This window comes from Oncorhynchus keta, unplaced genomic scaffold, assembly GCF_023373465.1.
Source record: "Oncorhynchus keta strain PuntledgeMale-10-30-2019 unplaced genomic scaffold, Oket_V2 Un_contig_26212_pilon_pilon, whole genome shotgun sequence".
Lineage (NCBI taxonomy): Eukaryota > Metazoa > Chordata > Actinopteri > Salmoniformes > Salmonidae > Oncorhynchus > Oncorhynchus keta.
The window spans coordinates 79727-97952 of NW_026284845.1; the positions used below are offsets into that span (position 1 = coordinate 79727).

General features: G+C 43.2%; 2 protein-coding genes and 1 long non-coding RNA gene across 3 annotated transcripts; 1 reads left to right on the plus strand and 2 right to left on the minus strand.

Annotated features, from left to right (window-relative positions):
* Positions 1 to 1568: 1568 nt before the first annotated feature.
* LOC127922555 (uncharacterized) lies at positions 1569 to 4107 on the plus strand. Its single transcript, XR_008111652.1, has 7 exons — positions 1569 to 1597; positions 1744 to 1771; positions 1871 to 1912; positions 2628 to 2739; positions 2805 to 2916; positions 3114 to 3267; positions 4029 to 4107. It is a non-coding gene; the product is annotated as an uncharacterized LOC127922555 (long non-coding RNA).
* Positions 4108 to 6203: 2096 nt separating this feature from the next.
* LOC127922550 (circumsporozoite protein-like) lies at positions 6204 to 7244 on the minus strand. The gene is made up of 2 exons (XM_052506395.1): positions 6862 to 7244; positions 6204 to 6825 (listed from the first exon to the last, which is right to left on the minus strand). The coding sequence occupies exons 1-2, from the start codon at positions 6889 to 6891 to the stop codon at positions 6436 to 6438; spliced, it is 420 nt and encodes a 139-aa protein (XP_052362355.1). The 5' UTR covers positions 6892 to 7244; the 3' UTR covers positions 6204 to 6435.
* An 87-nt stretch (positions 7245 to 7331) lies between these two features.
* Positions 7332 to 11893, minus strand: LOC127922542 (protein lyl-1-like; the record flags this gene model as incomplete). The annotated part of the gene is made up of 3 exons (XM_052506391.1): positions 7332 to 8400; positions 8799 to 8893; positions 11667 to 11893. Coding segments are annotated over 3 exons (846 nt in total), but the record flags the coding sequence as incomplete, so codon positions are not given.
* Positions 11894 to 18226: the final 6333 nt, after the last annotated feature.

The following is an 18226-nucleotide window of genomic DNA, read 5'->3' on the forward strand; positions in this document are numbered from 1 at the left end:
GGACCACTTTATCGTCTCCTCGCTGTACCACTGTATCATCTCTCCTCGCTGTACCACTTCATCATCTTCTCGTTTGTTCCACTGTTAATCGTCTCTCCTCGTCATTAGCCGCCACTTTCTATGTGTCATCTCTCCTCGTTTTATCATCTCCTCGGCTGTACCACTTTATCATCCTCCTCGCTGTGCCACTTTATCATCTCTCCTGCGGCTGTACCACTGTATCATCTCTCCTCATGTACCACTTTATCATCTCTCCTCCTGTTACTTCACTTTATCATCTCTCTCGCTGTACCACTTTATCATCTCCTCGCTGTACCACTTTATTATCTCTCCTCGCTGTAAATTTATCATCTCTCCTCGGCTATTGCCACTGTATCATCTCTCCTCGGCTGTACCACTTTGTATCATCTCTCCTCGGGGCTGTAACTTTATCATCTCCTCGCTGTACCACTGTATCATCTCCTCGCTGTGCCACTGTATCATCTCTCCTCGCTGTACCACTTTATCATCTCCTCGCTGTACCACTTTATCATCTCCTCGCTGTACCACTTTATCATCTCCTAAGCTGTGCCACTTTATCATCTCTCCGCTTGTACCACTTTATCATCTTCCCGCTGTACCACTGTATCATCTCTCCTCGCTGTACCACTGTATCATCTCCTCGCTGTACCACTGTATCATCTCTCCGCTGTACCACTTTATCATCTCTCCTCGCTGTGCCACTTTATCATCTCCTCGGCTGTACCACTTTATCATCTCTCCTCGGCTGTGCCACTTTATCATCTCCTCGGCTGTACCACTTTATCATCTCCTCGCTGTAATGTATCATCTCCGCTGTAAATCAATCTCTCTCGCTGTACCAGCATCATCTCTCCTCGCTGTACACCACTTTATCATCTCTCCCGCTGTGCCACTGTATCGTCTCTCCTCGCTGTACCGCACCAATCATTCTCCTCGCTGTACCACTGTATCATCTCTCCTCGCTGTACCACTTTATCATCTCTCCTCGCTGTGCCACTTTATCATCTCTCCGTGTAACACTTTATCATCCTCCTCAGCCCACTGTATCATCTCTCCTCAGGCTGTGCCACTTCCATCATCTCCCGCTGTACCACTGTATCATCTCCTCTGCCCTTTATCGTCTCCTCGTGTTGCCATTTTATCATCTTCTCCCCTCAGATCACTTTATCATCTCTCCTCGCTGTACCACTTTATCATCTCTCCGCTGTACCACTTTATCATCTCTCCTCGGCTGTGCCACTTTATCGTCTCTCCTCGCTGTGCCACTTATCATCTCTCCTCGCTGTACCACTTTATCATCTCTCCTGCGCTGTGTCTTTATATGTCTCTCGCTGTACCACTTTATCATCTTTGCGCTGAATAATTATCTCTCCTAGGTTTCCACTTTACTCAGGGTTCCTGCGCTGTACCATTATCATCTCTCCTCGCTGTACCACCTGTGTTTTGTCTTTGTATGCCTCTATGTTGTGAAAAAAGTTACTTTTTCTTTATCACAATTCTACTAGGTTTCCATAACCAGGTTTCCATAACTAGGTTTTCCATAACTAGGTTTCCATAACTAGGTTTCTATAACTAGGTTTCCATAACTAGGTTTTTATGAACTAGGTTTTTCTATAACTAGGTTTCCATAACTAGGTTTCCATAACTAGGTTTCCATAACTAGGTTTCCATAACTAGGTTTTCTATAACTAGGTTTCCATAACTAGAGAGTTCCATAACTAGGTTTCTATAACTAGGTTTCTATAACTAGGTTTTCCATAACTAGGTTTCCATAACTGGGTTCCATAACTAGGGTTCCATAACTAGGTTTCCATAACTAGGTTTCATAACTATGAGTTTCCATAACTAGGTTTCCATAACTAGGTTTCCATAACTAGGTTTCTATAACTAGGTTTCCATAACTAGGTTTCCATAACTAGGTTTCCATAACTAGGTTTCTATATGGGTTTCCATAACTAGGTTTCTATAACTAGGGTTCCATAACTAGGGTTCCATAATAGGTTTCCTTAACTAGGTTTCCATAACTAGGTTTCCATAACTAGGTTTCCATAACTAGGTTTCCATAACTAGGTTTTCCATAACTAGGTTTCACAACTAGGTTTCCCATAACTAGGTTTCCATAACTAGGTTTCCATAACTAGGTTTCCATAACTAGGTTTCCATAACTGGGTTTCCATAACTGGTTTTCTATAACTAGGTTTCCATAACTAGGTTTCTATAACTGGGTTCCATAACTAGGGTTCCATAACTAGGGTTCATAACTAGGTTTCCATAACTAGGTTTCCATAACTAGGTTTCCATAACTAGGTTTCCATAACTAGGTTTCCATAACTAGGTTTCCCATAACTAGGTTTCTATAACTAGGTTTCCATAACTAGGTTTCCATAACTAGGTTTTCTAGGTTTCTATAACTAGGTTTCCATAACTAGGTTTCCATAACTAGGTTTCCATAATTAGGTTTTCTAGGTTTCATAACTAGGTTTCCATAACTAGGTTCCATAACTAGGTTTCTATAACTAGGTTTCCATAACTAGGTTTCTATAACTAGGGTTCCATAACTAGGGTTTCCATAACTAGGTTTTCCATAACTAGGTTTCCATAACTAGGTTTCCATAACTAGGTTTCCATAACTAGGTTTCCATAACTAGGTTTCCATAACTAGGTTTCTATAACTAGGTTTCCATAACTAGGTTTCCATAACTAGGTTTCCATAACTAGGTTTTCTAGGTTTCCATAACCAGGTTTCTATAACTAGGTTTCCATAACTAGGTTTCTATAACTAGGTTTCCATAACTAGGGTTCCATAACTAGGTTTCCATAACTAGGTTTCCATAACTAGGTTTCCATAACTAGGTTTCCATAACTAGGTTTCCATAACTAGGTTTCCATAACTAGGTTTCATAACTAGGTTTCCATAACTAGGTTTCCCATAACTAGGTTTTCCATAACTAGGTTTCTATAAACTAGGTTTCCATAACTAGGTTTCCATAACTAGGTTTCCATAACTAGGTTTCCATAATAGGTTTCCATAACTAGGTTTCCATAACTAGGTTTCTATAACTAGGTTTCCATAACTAGGTTTCCATAATTAGGTTTCCATAACTAGGTTTCCATAACTAGGTTTCCATAACTAGGTTTCCATAACTAGGTTTCCATAACTAGGTTTCCATAACTAGGTTTCTATAACTAGGTTTCCATAACTAGGTTTCCATAACTAGGTTTCCATAACTAGGTTTCCATAACTAGGTTTCTATAACCAGGTTTCTATAACTAGGTTTCCATAACTAGGTTTCCATAACTAGGTTTCCATAACTAGGTTTCTATAACTAGGTTTCCATAACTAGGTTTCTATAACCAGGTTTCTATAACTATAACTAGGTTTCCATAACTAGGTTTCCATAACTAGGTTTCCATAACTAGGTTTCCATAACTAGGTTTCCATAACTAGGTTTCCATAACCAGGTTTCCATAACTAGGTTTCCATAACTAGGTTTCCATAACTAGGTTTCCATAACTAGGTTTCCATAACTAGGTTTCCATAACTAGGTTTCTATAACCAGGTTTCTATAACTAGGTTTCCATAACTAGGTTTAACTAGGTTTTCCATAACTAGGTTTTTTTCCATAACTAGGTTTCCATAACTAGGTTTCCATAACTAGGTTTCCATAACTAGGTTTCTATAACTAGGTTTTTTCATAACTAGGTTTCTATAACTAGGTTTCCATAACTAGGTTTCTATAACTAGGTTTCTATAACTAGGTTTTCTATAACTAGGTTTCTATAACTAGGTTTCTATTTTTCATAACTAGGTTTCCATAAACTAACTAGGTTTCTATAACTAGGTTTCCATAATAACTAGGTTTCTATAACTAGGTTTCCATAAAGGGTTCTATAACTAGGTTTCTATAGGTTTCCATAACCAGGTTTCCATAACTAGGGTTCTATAACTAGGTTTCCATAGTGGGTTTCTATAACTAGGTTTCCATAACTAGGTTTCCATAACTCAGGTTTCTATAACTAGGTTTCCATAACTAGGTTTCCATAACTAGGTTTCCATAACTAGGTTTCTATAACTAGGTTTCCATAACTAGGTTCTATAACTAGGTTTCCATAATTAGGTTTCCATAACTAGGTTCCATAACTAGGTTTCTATAACTAGGTTTCCATAACTAGGTTTCCATAACTAGGGGTTCCATAACTAGGTTTCTATAACTAGGTTTCCATCCAATATGCACATTTTCCCACCAGTGGTGTGTTTCTATAACACCAAACTGTTTCCATAACTGGTTGATGATAAAATCAATATGTTCAGTGGTTGATGACGTAGTGCACAAAAACATGTCTTTTTCGGTGAAGGTTTCATTTACTGAATAAAAATGGATAGTTCAACGTGTTTCCATCACTTTTTTACCGATAGTTGTGACACAAAACCTGTTGCATTAAATAGCATATGTGCCGACTCTGGTCGTGCGCGCCAGCCAACAACAGCTATACAGTGCAGGTAATGCAGGCTGTGCAGGTAGGCTCGTCTACATGGTGAGATTATTATGGAGAGAGAGAGAATATTTTGTCCAACAGCAGTCAAGCATCAATCATCATGTCACCAGAATAAGACATTTTTGGAAAGGTGTATCAAGAGGACCACACATCATATCATCGTGTGACTCCAAGTTTATGTCGATATGATGGTTATTATTTGCGCATAAAGGCATTTCCACCGCCATTTCACGCATAATACATTTTACTGACACAAATAGATGCCACCATTTCAAAATAACAAATGATCTGTCAGCATTTACAAAATTGTACCTAAACGTACTGTTTCATAGCTGTCATGATATTACCACCCTTACCCCCCACACCACCACCCCTTACCCTCCACCACCACCTCCCCCACCACCACCCCTTACCCTCCACCCCCCTCACCAACACCCCCACCTCCCCACCACCACCACCACCCCTTACCCTCCACCCCTCACCAACACCCCACCTCCCCACCACCACCACCACCCCTTACCCTCCACCCCCCTCACCAACACCCCCACCTCCCCACCACCACCACCACCCCTTACCCTCCACCCCCCCTCACCAACACCCCCACCTCCCCCACCACCACCACCACCCCTTACCTTCCACCACCACCTCCCCACCACCACCACACCTTACCTTCCACCACCACCTCCCCACCACCACCCTTACCCTCCACCCCCCTCACCAACACCCCCCCACCTCCCCACCACCACCACCACCACCAACACCCCCACCACCACCACCCCTTACCCTCCACCCCCCCCTCACCAACACCCCCACCTCCCCACCACCACCACCCCTTACCCTTACCCTCCACCCCCCCCCACCAACACCACCACCACCCCTTACCCTCCACCCCCCTCACAACACCCCCCACCTCCCACCACCACCACCCCTTACCCCCCACCACCACCACCACCACCACCCCTTACCCTCCACCCCCACCACCACCACCTCCCCACCACCACCCCTTACCCTCCACCCCCCTCACCAACACCCCCACCTCACCACCACCACCACCCCTTACCCTCCACCCCCTCACCAACACCCCCCACCTCCCCACCACCACCACCACCCCCTTACCCTCCACCCACGCCTCCATTTCCACACCCGTTTGCAGCTGCACTGAAGGCACAGAATGGACACGTTGTCCATCGTGGACTGGAGGTTAAAGTGACCGCCACCCGGTCGCTTTAACTGTTTTTCCACGTCCGGGATTCTCACGGTACTGTCATCACTCAGCTATGTCCGGTTTGGGGACATCAGCAGGGAGCATTTTCCACCTTTCTTATTCCGAACTGGTACTCTCTCTCTCTCTCTCTCTGTCTCTCTCTCTCCTCTCTCTCTCTGTCTCTGTCTTTCTCTCTCTGTCTCTCTCTCCCGCTCTCTCTCCCGCTCTCTCTCTGTCTCTCTCTCCGCTCTCTCTCTCTCTCTCTCTCTGTCTCTCTCTCTGTCTCTCTGTCTGTCTGTCTGTCTGTCTGTCTGTCTGTCTGTCTGTCTGTCTGTCTGTCTGTCTGTCTGTCTGTCTGTCTGTCTGTCTCTGTCTCTGTCTGTCTCTGTCTCTGTCTCTCTGTCTCTCCCGCTCTCTCTCTCTCTCTCTCTCATGGTTATAAATCTGCCGTGTAACTAACCAACACAAACAAACAACCATAAACAGAAGGATTGAAACCATGTATTGAATGAAGCTCATTTCCTAAATGTAATGGATGACTGATTGAGTGCAGACAAGGCATTCTCTCAGAGTGGTATTATAGGGGTAGTGTTAGAGTTGAGCTGGGCACACACTGGGCACACACTGGTTGAATCAGCGTTGGTTCCACGTCATTAAAATGAAATGTTGAACCAACTTGGAATAGACTTTGAATCTGTGCACAGTGGGTAGGGTTAGGGGCTATAGCTTGGGTTATGGTTGAGCTGGGATGTGGACAGGAAGTTGGTGTTAGGGTTGAGCTGGGATGTGGACATGAAGTTGGTGTTAGGGTTGAGCTGGGATGTGGACAGGAAGTTGGTGTTAGGGTTGAGCTGGGATGTGGACAGGAAGTTGGTGTTAGGGTTGAGCTGGAATGTGGACAGGAAGTTGGTGTTAGGGTTGAGCTGGGATGTGGACAGGAAGTTGGTGTTAGGGTTGAGCTGGGATGTGGACATGAAGTTGGTGTTAGGGTTGAGCTGGGATGTGGACAGGAAGTTAGGGTTAGGATTGAACTGTGATGTGGACAGGAAGTTAGGGTTAGGGTTGAACTGGGATGTGGACAGGAAGTTAGGGTTATGGTTGAACTGGGATGTGGACAGGAAGTTAGGGTTAGGGTTGACCTGGGGTGTGGACAGGAAGTTAGGGTTCATATTAATTCATTCATATTAGATAAATAAAAATACAAAATGTTCTTATGTGCACTTTCTCACAACACACTTTTTATAGGATCACAAACCAACTTACAGCCATAAAATAAGCACGGTTGATTTTCTGAACACAAAAACACATCTTCACCCCTTCACACAACAACTTTGCCAGCGACTAGACTGTCTGTTTCTCAAACTGGACACAGCAGCTAAAACAATTGTATGGGTTGAGAAATTGTGCTGATAACAGGGCTGCATGTATTCTGGAGTGCAATAAGAGGATGTTGAATAAGAAGAAGAGAACTAAAACACTCTTTATTTCGGTCAGCTAGCACGGTCAATGTCCCGTATGGCACCCTATTCCTACATAGTGCACTACTTTTGACCAGTAGTGCACTAAACAGAAATAGGGTGCCATTTGGGACAACTGTGTCACAAATGTTGTCCTCTAAGGGAGGGAGGGTGGGACCATCTTCTTCATCTGACTAAAGAAAGAAAATAGGAAACTTCAAAAATTGCCACATAAACTACTGGCTGAAGGTTACCGTCATTGATGTTTTTTGATGTCTCAAACTTCAGGAAGCAAAAAGCCATGAGGTCAACATGGCTCCTTCAGAGGTTTTAGGGCAACTGACACTGTGCTGACTGGATGTACAAACAGTCAATCCTACATTTCCCAGGTAGCCCTATAGAAGCCTCAGTTCTGATGAAACAGCTTACGTTACCCAGAAAGCCTCAGTCCCACACTGCAGGACACAAAATCCAGACAGAGGGGCAGTCAAACACTACCACAAACTGCTACAAGAACTCAGAACTGACCTTGCAGATATACCATGTTATTGAAAGAACTACATTGATTCCAAAAGTCTCATAGATTGCTGGTAGAGTAGTAAGTATACTGTACATTTTTGTCCTTTCTGTCAGTTTGTCAGATATTACTTGCCATCAGGTATTCAATTTTGTCCTCTTTGTGACGTCACATGTCATGTCACCGCTGGTCGTTGGCAAGTGTCACCGCAGTCCGAATCTGTCCTTTGACCTTTCCCGGAATGCCCCGCGGCACCACCATTGAGCTCTTAGCCCCGCCCCCCAGGTTCTCCTCACTGTCTGTGTTGCTATAGCAACTGGAGGTCGGGGAGGTTGCCATGGCGATGATCGATGAGTCTGTGGAGTCTCCTCTGTCGTGGTAGACCATAGTTGAAGAGGGAGTGTCACCCTGGAAAAGTGGGTGCATATCCTTGTTGTTCAGCCCCACTTGGGCCCTCTCATCCTGGGTCTCCTCCTCAGGTGAGCCCCTGGCTTTGTCTTGGGACTGGTCGTTGAGCAGGGTGACAAGGAAGTCGATGTACTTCATGGCCAGTCGGAGGATCTCATTCTTGGAGAGCTTCTTGTCCGGAGGGTGGGTGGGGATGAGCCTACGGAGGTCTGAGAAGGCCCCGTTGACGTTCTGCTGGCGCCACCGCTCCCGGCTGTTGGTGAACACACGCCTCGCCAGCTTCTGAGGAGGGCCCGCTGGATGAGGATACACAGGCACAGTGCATTAAATACACATACGTACTAGTATGCACATTTACATACACGCAACTGAATATAAGGAAGGTGTTCCTAATATTTGGTATACTCAGTGTATATCACAGGAGGTTGGTGGCAGCTTAATTGGGGAGGACGGCTTGTGGTAATGACTGGAGCGGAATCAGAGGACTGGTATCAAATCCATCACATACATAGTTTCCAGGACGCCATTCCATTTACTCCGTTCCGACCATTATCATGAGCTGTCCTCCCCTCAGCAGCCTCCTGTGGTGTATGAGTATATACATACACTACATAAACTGTTTCTCATTCATTTATCATATGCTGGTATTGGTCAGTAGTCCATGGACAGTCACACCAGTTTATCTTCTATTTACCATCACTGAGATCCAACTCATAGTGTGAGGAGGACCGTCTCTTGATGCTTCTACTGGAAAAGATTCCATAGTTACCAGAGGGACCAAGATGAGAACTGAGAGAGAGAGAAGGAGAGAATCAAATCAAATCAAATCTCATTTTAACGGTCGCTTACAAATATTTAATAGATGTTATTCCAGGTGTAGTTAAATGCTTGTGTTCCTAGCTCCAACAGTGCAGTAATATCTAACATACACAACAATACACATGAATCTTGGAATTAAGAAATATAGAAACATTAAGACAAGCAATGTTGGAGTCCGGAGTACAAACGTATATATACAGTTGAAGTCAGAAGTTTACATACACTTAGGTTGGAGTTATTAAAACTAGTTTTTCAATCACTCCACAAATGTCTTGTTAACAAACTATAGTTTGGCAAGTCGATTAGGACATCTACTTTGTGCATGACACAATTCCAGTGGGTCATGGCTTTAGAAGCTTCTGATAGGCTCATTGACATCATCTGAGTCAATTGGAGGTGTACCTGTGGATGTATTTCAAAGGCCTACCTTCAAACTCAGTGCCTCTTTGCTTGACATCATGGGAAAATCAAAAGAAATCAGCCAAGACCTCAAAAAAAATGGTAGACCTCCACAAGTCTGGATCACCCTTGGGAGCAATTTCCAAACACCTGAAGGTACCACGTTCTGTACAAACAATAGTACGCAAGTATAAACACCATGGAAACACACAGCCGTTATACCGCTCAGGAAGGAGATGCGTTCTGTCTCCTAGAGATGAACGTAATTTGGTGCGAAAACTGCAAATCAATCCCTGAACAGCAAACAGCAAAGAACCTTGTGAAGATGCTGGAGGAAAAAGGTACAAAAGTATCTATATCCACAGTAAAACGAGTTCTATATCGACATAACCTGAAAGGCCGCTCAGCAAGGAAGAAGCCACTACTCCAAAACCGCTATAAAAAACTGACTACGGTTTGCAACAGCACATGGGGACAAAGATCGTACTTTTTGGAGAAATGTCCTCTGGTCTGATGAACACAAATGGAACTGTTTGGCCATAATGACCATCATTATGTTTGGAGGAAAAAGGGGATGCTTGCAAGACGAAGAACACCATCCCAACCGTGAAGCACGGGGTGGCAGCATCATGTTGTTGGGGTGCTTTGCTGCAGGAGGGACTGGTGCACTTCACAAAATAGATGTCATCATGAAGCAGGGAAATTATGTGGAGATATTGAAGCAACATCTCAAGACATCAGTCAGGAAGTTAAAGCTTGGTCGCAAATGGGTCTTCCAAATGGACAATGACTCAAGCATACTTCCAAAGTTGTGGCAAAAAATGGCTTAAGGACAACAAAGTCAAGGTATTGGAGTGGCCATCACAAAGCCCTGACCTCAATTCCACAGAAAAATTTGTGTGCAGAAGGAGGCCTACAAACCTGACTCAGTTACACCAGCTCTGTCAGGAGGAATGGGCCAAAATTCACCCAACTTATTGTGGGAAGCTTGTGGAAGGCTACCGAAATGTTTGACCCAAGTTAAACAATTTAAAGGCAATGCTCCCAAATACTAATTGAATGTATGTAAACTTCTGACCCACTGGGAATGTGATGAAAGAAATAAAAGCTGAAATAAATCATTCTCTCTTGTGACATTTCACATTCTTAAAATAAAGTGGTGATCCTAACTGACCTAAGGCACTAGGATTAAATGTCAGGAATTGTGAAAACTGAGTTTAAATGTATTTGGCTAAGGTGTATGTAAACTTCCGACTTCAACTGTGTTTATTTGTGGTGGGACGTGTAGACATTGTGGACAGTATGTGGATAGAACATGTAGTATATCTGAAGAATACGTAGGATAGAGACTGTTAACCACTGTTAACCCACTGTTCACTGTTAACCCACTGTTAACCCACTGTTCCGTCATTGAAAATAACAATTTGTTCTGAACTGACTTGCCTGGTTAAATAAAGGTAAAATAAATAAATAAATTAAATAAAAAATATGTATAGCAATAGTTAAATATAATGGCCTTGACTAGACTTCAGTATAACCATATGAAAGTGGGTAAAACGGTATGTAAACATTATGAAACATTATTATAGTGGCGTCCAAAGAGGGAGGAACGTGAGAGAGTTTTCATTGGAAATGAAAGATAACAAACAAAAGTATCCAAGCAATAAAATAATATAAACTGTAGAAGTACAAACGATGCTATTCAGGGGAGTAAATCATATTTTAAATGGTTTTCAAATTGTTAAATGGATTTGAAATGGAAAAAAACCCATTTCAGATTGACTGAGGGAGAGAAAGCGAGCAAAGCGATCTGTATGGTGATTATGTTTGGGATGTTGATGGAGTGTGCATGCTGTCAGCAGGCTCTCTCTCGTTAGGGCTGACACCGGCAGAGACATGCTGCTAAAATAGAACAACGTTCCTGCTGAAAATGAAGAGGAAGAAGGACATTTCATCATAGTGATTCTAGGACATGGGGAAGTAGTCGTTCTAGTTGAATAATTGGTTAGGATTAAGGGTTAGGAAAAGCAGAAAGAGAAATCTACGTTATAAACAGTCAGTTGTTGTAGTGAAACTGTCAGTTATAGTGAAACAGTTTGCCATACAGTATCAGAAAGCCAGTCATAACATGAAATATGATAATGCAAGTGGAGGCTGCTGAGGGGAGGACAGCTCATAAAAATGGCTGGAATTGAGTCATTGGAATGACATCAACCACATGGAAACCACGTGTTTGATGTCATTCCATTGACTCCATTCCAGCCATTATTATGAGCTGTCCTCCCCTCAGCAGCCTCCACTGGATAATGGAATATAATGTGAATATGAAACATTTCCCTATCACCTGCTGAAGAAGTGGTGTGGTGGCAGGTACTGGTGGGTCAGCAGGGGGCCCTGGGAGGGGATCGGTGGGGCCCCTGGTCTGATCCCTGACAGGGAGGTGAGCTGGGTGAGGCGGATGCCCCCGTGGTGGTGGGTGTGATGGTAAGGGTCATGGTGATGGGGGTGGTTGGGGATGGGGTGCAGGGTGGTTAGAGGGGTGTTACTGGGGAGGGAGAGAGGGTGGGGGGTTTACTGTGTCCCAGACTAATAACAGGGATGTGGGGAGGGAGGGGGCAATAGAGGAAAAGGAGGAAGAAGAGGAGGAGGATGGGGGGGAGGATGGCAGGGGTAGTGGATGTAGACACTGGGGCTGGGAGAAGGGGAGGCGGAGAGGAGGAGGGGGCTTTCGGAGAGGAGCAAATTAAACCTCCTCCCTTGGTGTTGTTTGTTTCCATGGAGACCGGTGGTTCAGGTGCGATGTTGGTGGCGGCAGGGTGGTCAAGCAACTTGGTAGGGGACTCTGGAGGTGGAGGAGGGGAGGCAGGGGGGCTAGGTGGGACAAACCTGTCTCCCGGACTCCCTGATTCATTAACCGGCGGTGGGCTACTAGTGTCAAGTGAAGCCGGTGAGGGGGCCTGCTGAGGGCTCAGTCGTTCAGACTCCGATAGGGGGTCAGAGGTGGGGAGGCAGAGGGGGGTTCAGTTTCTCCATCATGGTACCTGTGGGAAGGCACCCCACCACTGCACCCCTCACCCCTTCCGCTGTTCTGTCTCTCTCACCCAGCATAGTGTCTCGGCCACTAGCTGCTGCTGCTAGACACCTATAGACCTCCACAGACCTCTCTCAGCCCCGAGCCTCTCCAGCCCCTCAACCTACTCCAGATAATATCCCCTTATTATGCTGTTAGTCCCCTGGTCCTCCTGAACAACGGGTTGTCTACTGCTGTTATTAATCAGTCCAGAGATGTCTGTGATGGGCTGTGTGGGTCCTGGGTTTTCAGGGGTCAGGAGTCTGTGGGTTGTGTTGAAGCTAAGGCTGATGCCCTCGGGTTTGGCTCAGTCCAGTCTTATTGTCACCTCTCATTCTGAGGCCTGTTGCGTGTGTGAGAGCGAGTGCGTGTGTGAGAGCGAGTGTGTGTGTGTGTGAGTTTGTGTGTGTGTGTGAGAGAGAGAAGGAAAAAAAGGAGAGAGCGTGTGAGTGTGATCTTGCATTCATGGCCCCACTCAAGAGGCTGTGTCCAATCTACAGTGGCTGGGCAGACGATGCTCACATCAATAATCATGTGCCAGTGTTTACTAGTGGTGTGACCGAGGCGTCTCTGGATCTTCTTGGAGCTCCACAGCAGACTGGTTGGTCTGGTTTTAAGTTTAGTAGTCTAGACGTCTTTTTCCCATAGTACATCCTGAAGAATAGCCAAGTACGTTGTCTTTGAATGAGTCACCATCGGCCGACACTGTTGATTAGTCCCCCAGTCTGTCTGTCTGTCTTTTCGGATATGAATCAAACTGTCCATACAATCCACATTGTCCCAGGTGCATAAAGGTTGGACGGTTTTCAAACCTGTAGAACAAAGAGATAAGACATATTTGCTTTACATGATTTAGTGGGTCAAATACTGGAATGAAGTTGGCAAGCCATCCCTTAATGGATTCATTGGCACATAAACAAACATTACAATAATTCACTTTGGTAATTTAGTGATAATTCTTCTGGAAGTGGTGAATATAAAATAAATCTAGATTAAGAATTTTGAATTAATTAGGAAATTAAAATAATACATTTTTCCATATATAAATCTACATCAAAGCTAAATCTAGTATCCCTGGCCCTCTCACGAGCTGATGACAGGCTCAACATGGTTGTCATGGGTGTCCATTGTTTGGTATCATACTGCGTGTGTGTTTTCCTCATTTCAAGGAAGTTCACAGTTTTCTTATAGGTTCTGCTTCTGCAAGACTTGGATGATTCATTAATTCATGGCTGGACTTCAACGGTCTCTTCTCCTTATACAAAGCCTTATGTTCGGGGCCAATCCAACACATCACTGAGTACCTGCCTCTGTATTACCAAGCAAGGTGGTGGCTGCATCATGGCAACGGTACGCTCGACATCAGCAAAGGCTGGGGGAGTTTTTTAGGATAAAAAGAAACGAAATAGAGCTAAGCACAGGCAGAATCCTAGAGGAAAACCTGGTTCAGTCTGCTTTCCAACAGACACTAGGAGACAAATTCACCTTTCTGCAGGACAGTAACCTAAAACACAAGGCCAAATCTACACGGGAGTTGATTACCAGGAAGACGGTGAATGTCCCTGAGTGGTGAAGCGAGGACAGCTCATGTGAAACTACAGTTTAGACTTTTATCTGCATGAAAATGGCTGTCTAGCCTTAATCCCCAACACCTCGACAGAGATTGAAGAATTTAAAAAATGATAATGGGCGAATATTACACAATACAGGTGTGTAAAGCTCTTAGAAACGTACCAAGCCTCACAGCTGTAATCGCTGCTAAAGGTGTTACTAGCATGCAGTGACTCAGGGAGGTGAATACTTATCTAATCAAGAAATATTACTGTTTACTTTTCATTCATCGAACAAAAATGTTTGAATTTTTCTTCCACTGACATTCCAGAGTATTTTGTGTAGATCATTGGTAAGAAATGACATATGAATCTACACATTTTGAGAGAGAGAGAGAACAGGCAAGGTGAGCTTTTCAATATAAACATTTGATTAATAGAAAAGTTTAATAAAAAAAAACAACAATGGAACAAATTCTCCCAAAGATGTGTTGGAGTCTTTCTTTTTGTTACATGTTTTTTTTTTTTTTTTAAATATATTTTATTATTTGCAATCAAATGATAATGTTTAATTCATGTTCGTAATGATTCAGAATTGTTTTTGTTATTCCTTGTTTCCTTTGACATGAGACAAAATCATATTGTATTTCTGTGTAAACTCAATGCACTCATTTGTTGTTAATTTCAAGTCATAAATTATGAATATAATTTGGTGGTCTTATATCTGTATGGCTGCAAAGATATATATATTTTTATGTATATGATGTTATGTTTATTATAGCTGTGGTAAATACACAAACATGTATTTTATTGTAATGTTTTCTATGTTATTTATTTGATCAAAGTACAGGCAAAAACATATAACAGGTTTTCCTCCATAAAAATATTTTGCACAAAGAAAAATGAACTATAACTTCATGCAATAAATTAACAACAATAACTTACGATAAATTGAGAAATGGCTTTGAACTCAATAGCATTTACCCTATACAGTAATATTTAAATTGACCAGTGCAGACCTACTCACCTACGCAGCATGAAAACCAGCGTGCTCTGTCAGTACAGTTGTTTACCCACAGGACCCTACAGTACCATAGGTAAGGTAGCACATGGCACATCTACTTTCCGTCCTCCTTAAATAAATTGGGAACTCCAGTAATGTTTAAAAAAAGATGTAATATCAAAAATCCAAAAGACCAAGAGATTAAGTCAAAAATTGGTCAAGGAATAACAAAATAAACAAAATGCCCTTTTGAATCCTTTGTGGTGATTCTGTTGAACGAAGGAGCACAAGCTGACAAGGTGATGCTGACCATGTCGTACTCGTGTTCTTATGTCATTCTCTAGTTCCCAATCTCTCTTTCTTTACTTTCTTCCTTCTCTCCCTCCATGCCAGGAAGAGACAGAGCTCTAGTTGGATGGCGAGAGAGAGAGAGGTGAGAGAGAGTAAAGAGAGAGAGAGAGAGAGAGAGAGAGAGAGAGAGAGAGAGAGAGAGAGAGAGAGAGAGAGAGAGAGGGGCAAGAGAGAGAGGGAGCAAGAAGAGAGAGAGAGAGAGGGGGCAAGAGAGAGAGGGAGCAAAGAGAGAGGGCAAGAGAGAGAGGGAGCAAGAGAGAGAGGGAGCGAGAGGGGAGCGAGAGAGAGAGGGAGCGAGAGCGAAGGGATAGACAGAGACACAGAAGAAAAAGAGAGAGAGAGAGAGAGAACTTCGTTGCAGGGAGAGTTTTCCGCTCCCCACTGGTCAGAGGATGTGCTAGTACAATGTGGTGGCTACTGATAACGCTCTCAAAGCCGCCTGTGGCCCGCAGATAAGGAAATGTACCCCCTCCTCTCCTCTCCCCCTCACCCCAACCCCAATACCAACACACGCTCGCGCATACATGCGCATGCACACGTACGCATGCGCATACAATCTCCTCTGTATAGACATACACTCATGGGTTCACACACACACACAGGCACGCATCATTCCACCAGGGCAGCCAATCCTATCAGCCAATATGAAGGGACTTGGACAGTAACCATAATGGAGGAATGTGTTTGCATCACAATAGAATAACACCACAAAGGAAGCCATGCAGACACCTACAGATAATATATCTTATTGGGGAAAACCTAATATATCCATGTCCTATTTAAACTACTTCCCTGTCTGCAGCACTTGCAGCACCATGGCTCTGACAAGTGTTTACCATAAGATCAACAGAGGTGGGAAAAGGTAGACAGATAGAGAGAAAGAAAAGGATAGAGCGAAAAAAGATAGAAATGGAGACAGTCCTGGTTGTTTCTGTGATTACATCATCACACCTGTGGCACTGCACTGCATGGTGGCCAATACTGTCATCTCAGTAACTTTCCTCAAGACTCTGCTTCCTCTCTCTCTCTTTCTCTCTCTCAAGGTCAATTCCTCTTTTTTATTGTCTCCGTCATTTCCTACCCAGACAGTCTGAAAGACAAACATTGCAAAGGCCCCAGAGAATGATGACCATTCGGGACCTGTGATGGCATGTTCGTGTACATATTAAACCAATCATCATGAGTTTAGCTCCTATGAGTTTAGCTCCTATGAGTTTAGCTCCTATGAGAATAGCTACTATGAGTTTAGCTCCTATGAGTTTAGCTCCTATGAGAATAGCTACTATGAGTTTAGCTACTATGAGTTTAGCTCCTATGAGTTTAGCTACTATGATTTGAGCTCCTATGAGTTTAGCTACTATGAGTTTAGCTCCTATGAGTTTAGCTCCTATGAGTTTAGCTACTATCAGTTAGCTCCTATGAGTTTAGCTACTATGAGTTTAGCTCCTATGAGTTTAGCTCCTATGAGTTTAGCTACTATGAGTTTAGCTCCTATGAGAATAGCTACTATGAGTTTAGCTATGAGTTTAGCTACTATGAGTTTAGCTCCTATGAGAATAGCTACTATGAGTTTAGCTCCTATGAGTTTAGCTACTATGAGTTTAGCTCCTATGAGTTTAGCTACTATCAGTTAGCTCCTATGAGTTTAGCTACTATGAGTTTAGCTACTATGGGTATTGCTACTATGGGTATAGCTACTATGAGTATAGCTACTATGAGTTTAGCTCCTATGAGTTTAGCTACTATGAGTATAGCTACTATGAGTTTAGCTACTATGGGTATAGCTACTATGAGTATAGCTCCTATGAGTTTAGCTACTATGGGTATAGCTACTATGGGTATAGCTCCTATGAGTTTAGCTACTATGGGTATAGCTACTATGAGTTTAGCTACTATGGGTATAGCTCCTATGAGTTTAGCTACTATGGGTATAGCTACTATGAGTTTAGCTACTATGGGTATAGCTCCTATGAGTTTAGCTACTATGGGTATAGCTACTATGAGTTTAGCTACTATGGGTATAGCTCCTATGAGTTTAGCTACTATGGGTATAGCTACTATGGGTATAGCTCCTATGAGTTTAGCTACTATGGGTATAGCTACTATGAGTTTAGCTACTATGGGTATAGCTACTATGAGTTTCGCTACTATGGGTATAGCTACTATGGGTATAGCTACTATGAGTTTAGCTACTATGGGTATAGCTACTATGAGTTTAGCTACTATGGGTATAGCTACTATGAGTTTAGCTACTATGGGTATAGCTACTATGAGTTTAGCTACTATGGGTATAGCTACTATGAGTTTAGCTACTATGGGTATAGCTACTATGAGTTTAGCTACTATGGGTATAGCTACTATGAGTTTAGCTACTATGGGTATAGCTACTATGAGTTTATCTACTATGGGTATAGCTACTATGAGTTAAGCACCTGCAGTTTCAGTTGAAAGCACTCAAATAAATATAACTACATCTAATATTGTAGCAAGGCTGTATCTATCTGGGTGGATTTGCGTGTAACGTATAAAAAGCAACATGCGGTCTGAAGACAATTCCCCTGAGTCAGGCTTTTTGCCTGCTACCAGATATATATTCTGTTCCATGACCCGTGAGTCCACAGGCAATAACTTAACCTTGTGCTTCTGCATTAAATTGGTAGTAATATACTTCGAAAAAGTATTAAACAAAATGTACATTACACTTACAGTGCAATATACATGTAAGAGAGCGTGAGCTGAAGGTAGACCCTTCAGAGCAGAGGCAGGTGTTTAACAAACTTCATCACAAATACATGTACATATGATCTTTATATTGCTCTGTCTGCAAAGCCTTCATCCGTTCTAAAAGCTGACATCAAACGATTACACGGCAGCCCAGTCCAGTTGAACACAAAACATCCCCAGGCAGATTGGGCCTTCAAAGACTGCAT

Coding starts and splice junctions, on each gene's coding strand:
- LOC127922550 (XM_052506395.1), bottom strand. CDS start 6,891: ATGAACCCTAACTTCCTGTCCACACCCCAG. Junction 6,826..6,861: donor ACTTCCTGTCCACACCCCAG/GTCAACCCTAAC, acceptor TCCACATCCCAG/TTCAACCATAACCCTAACTT.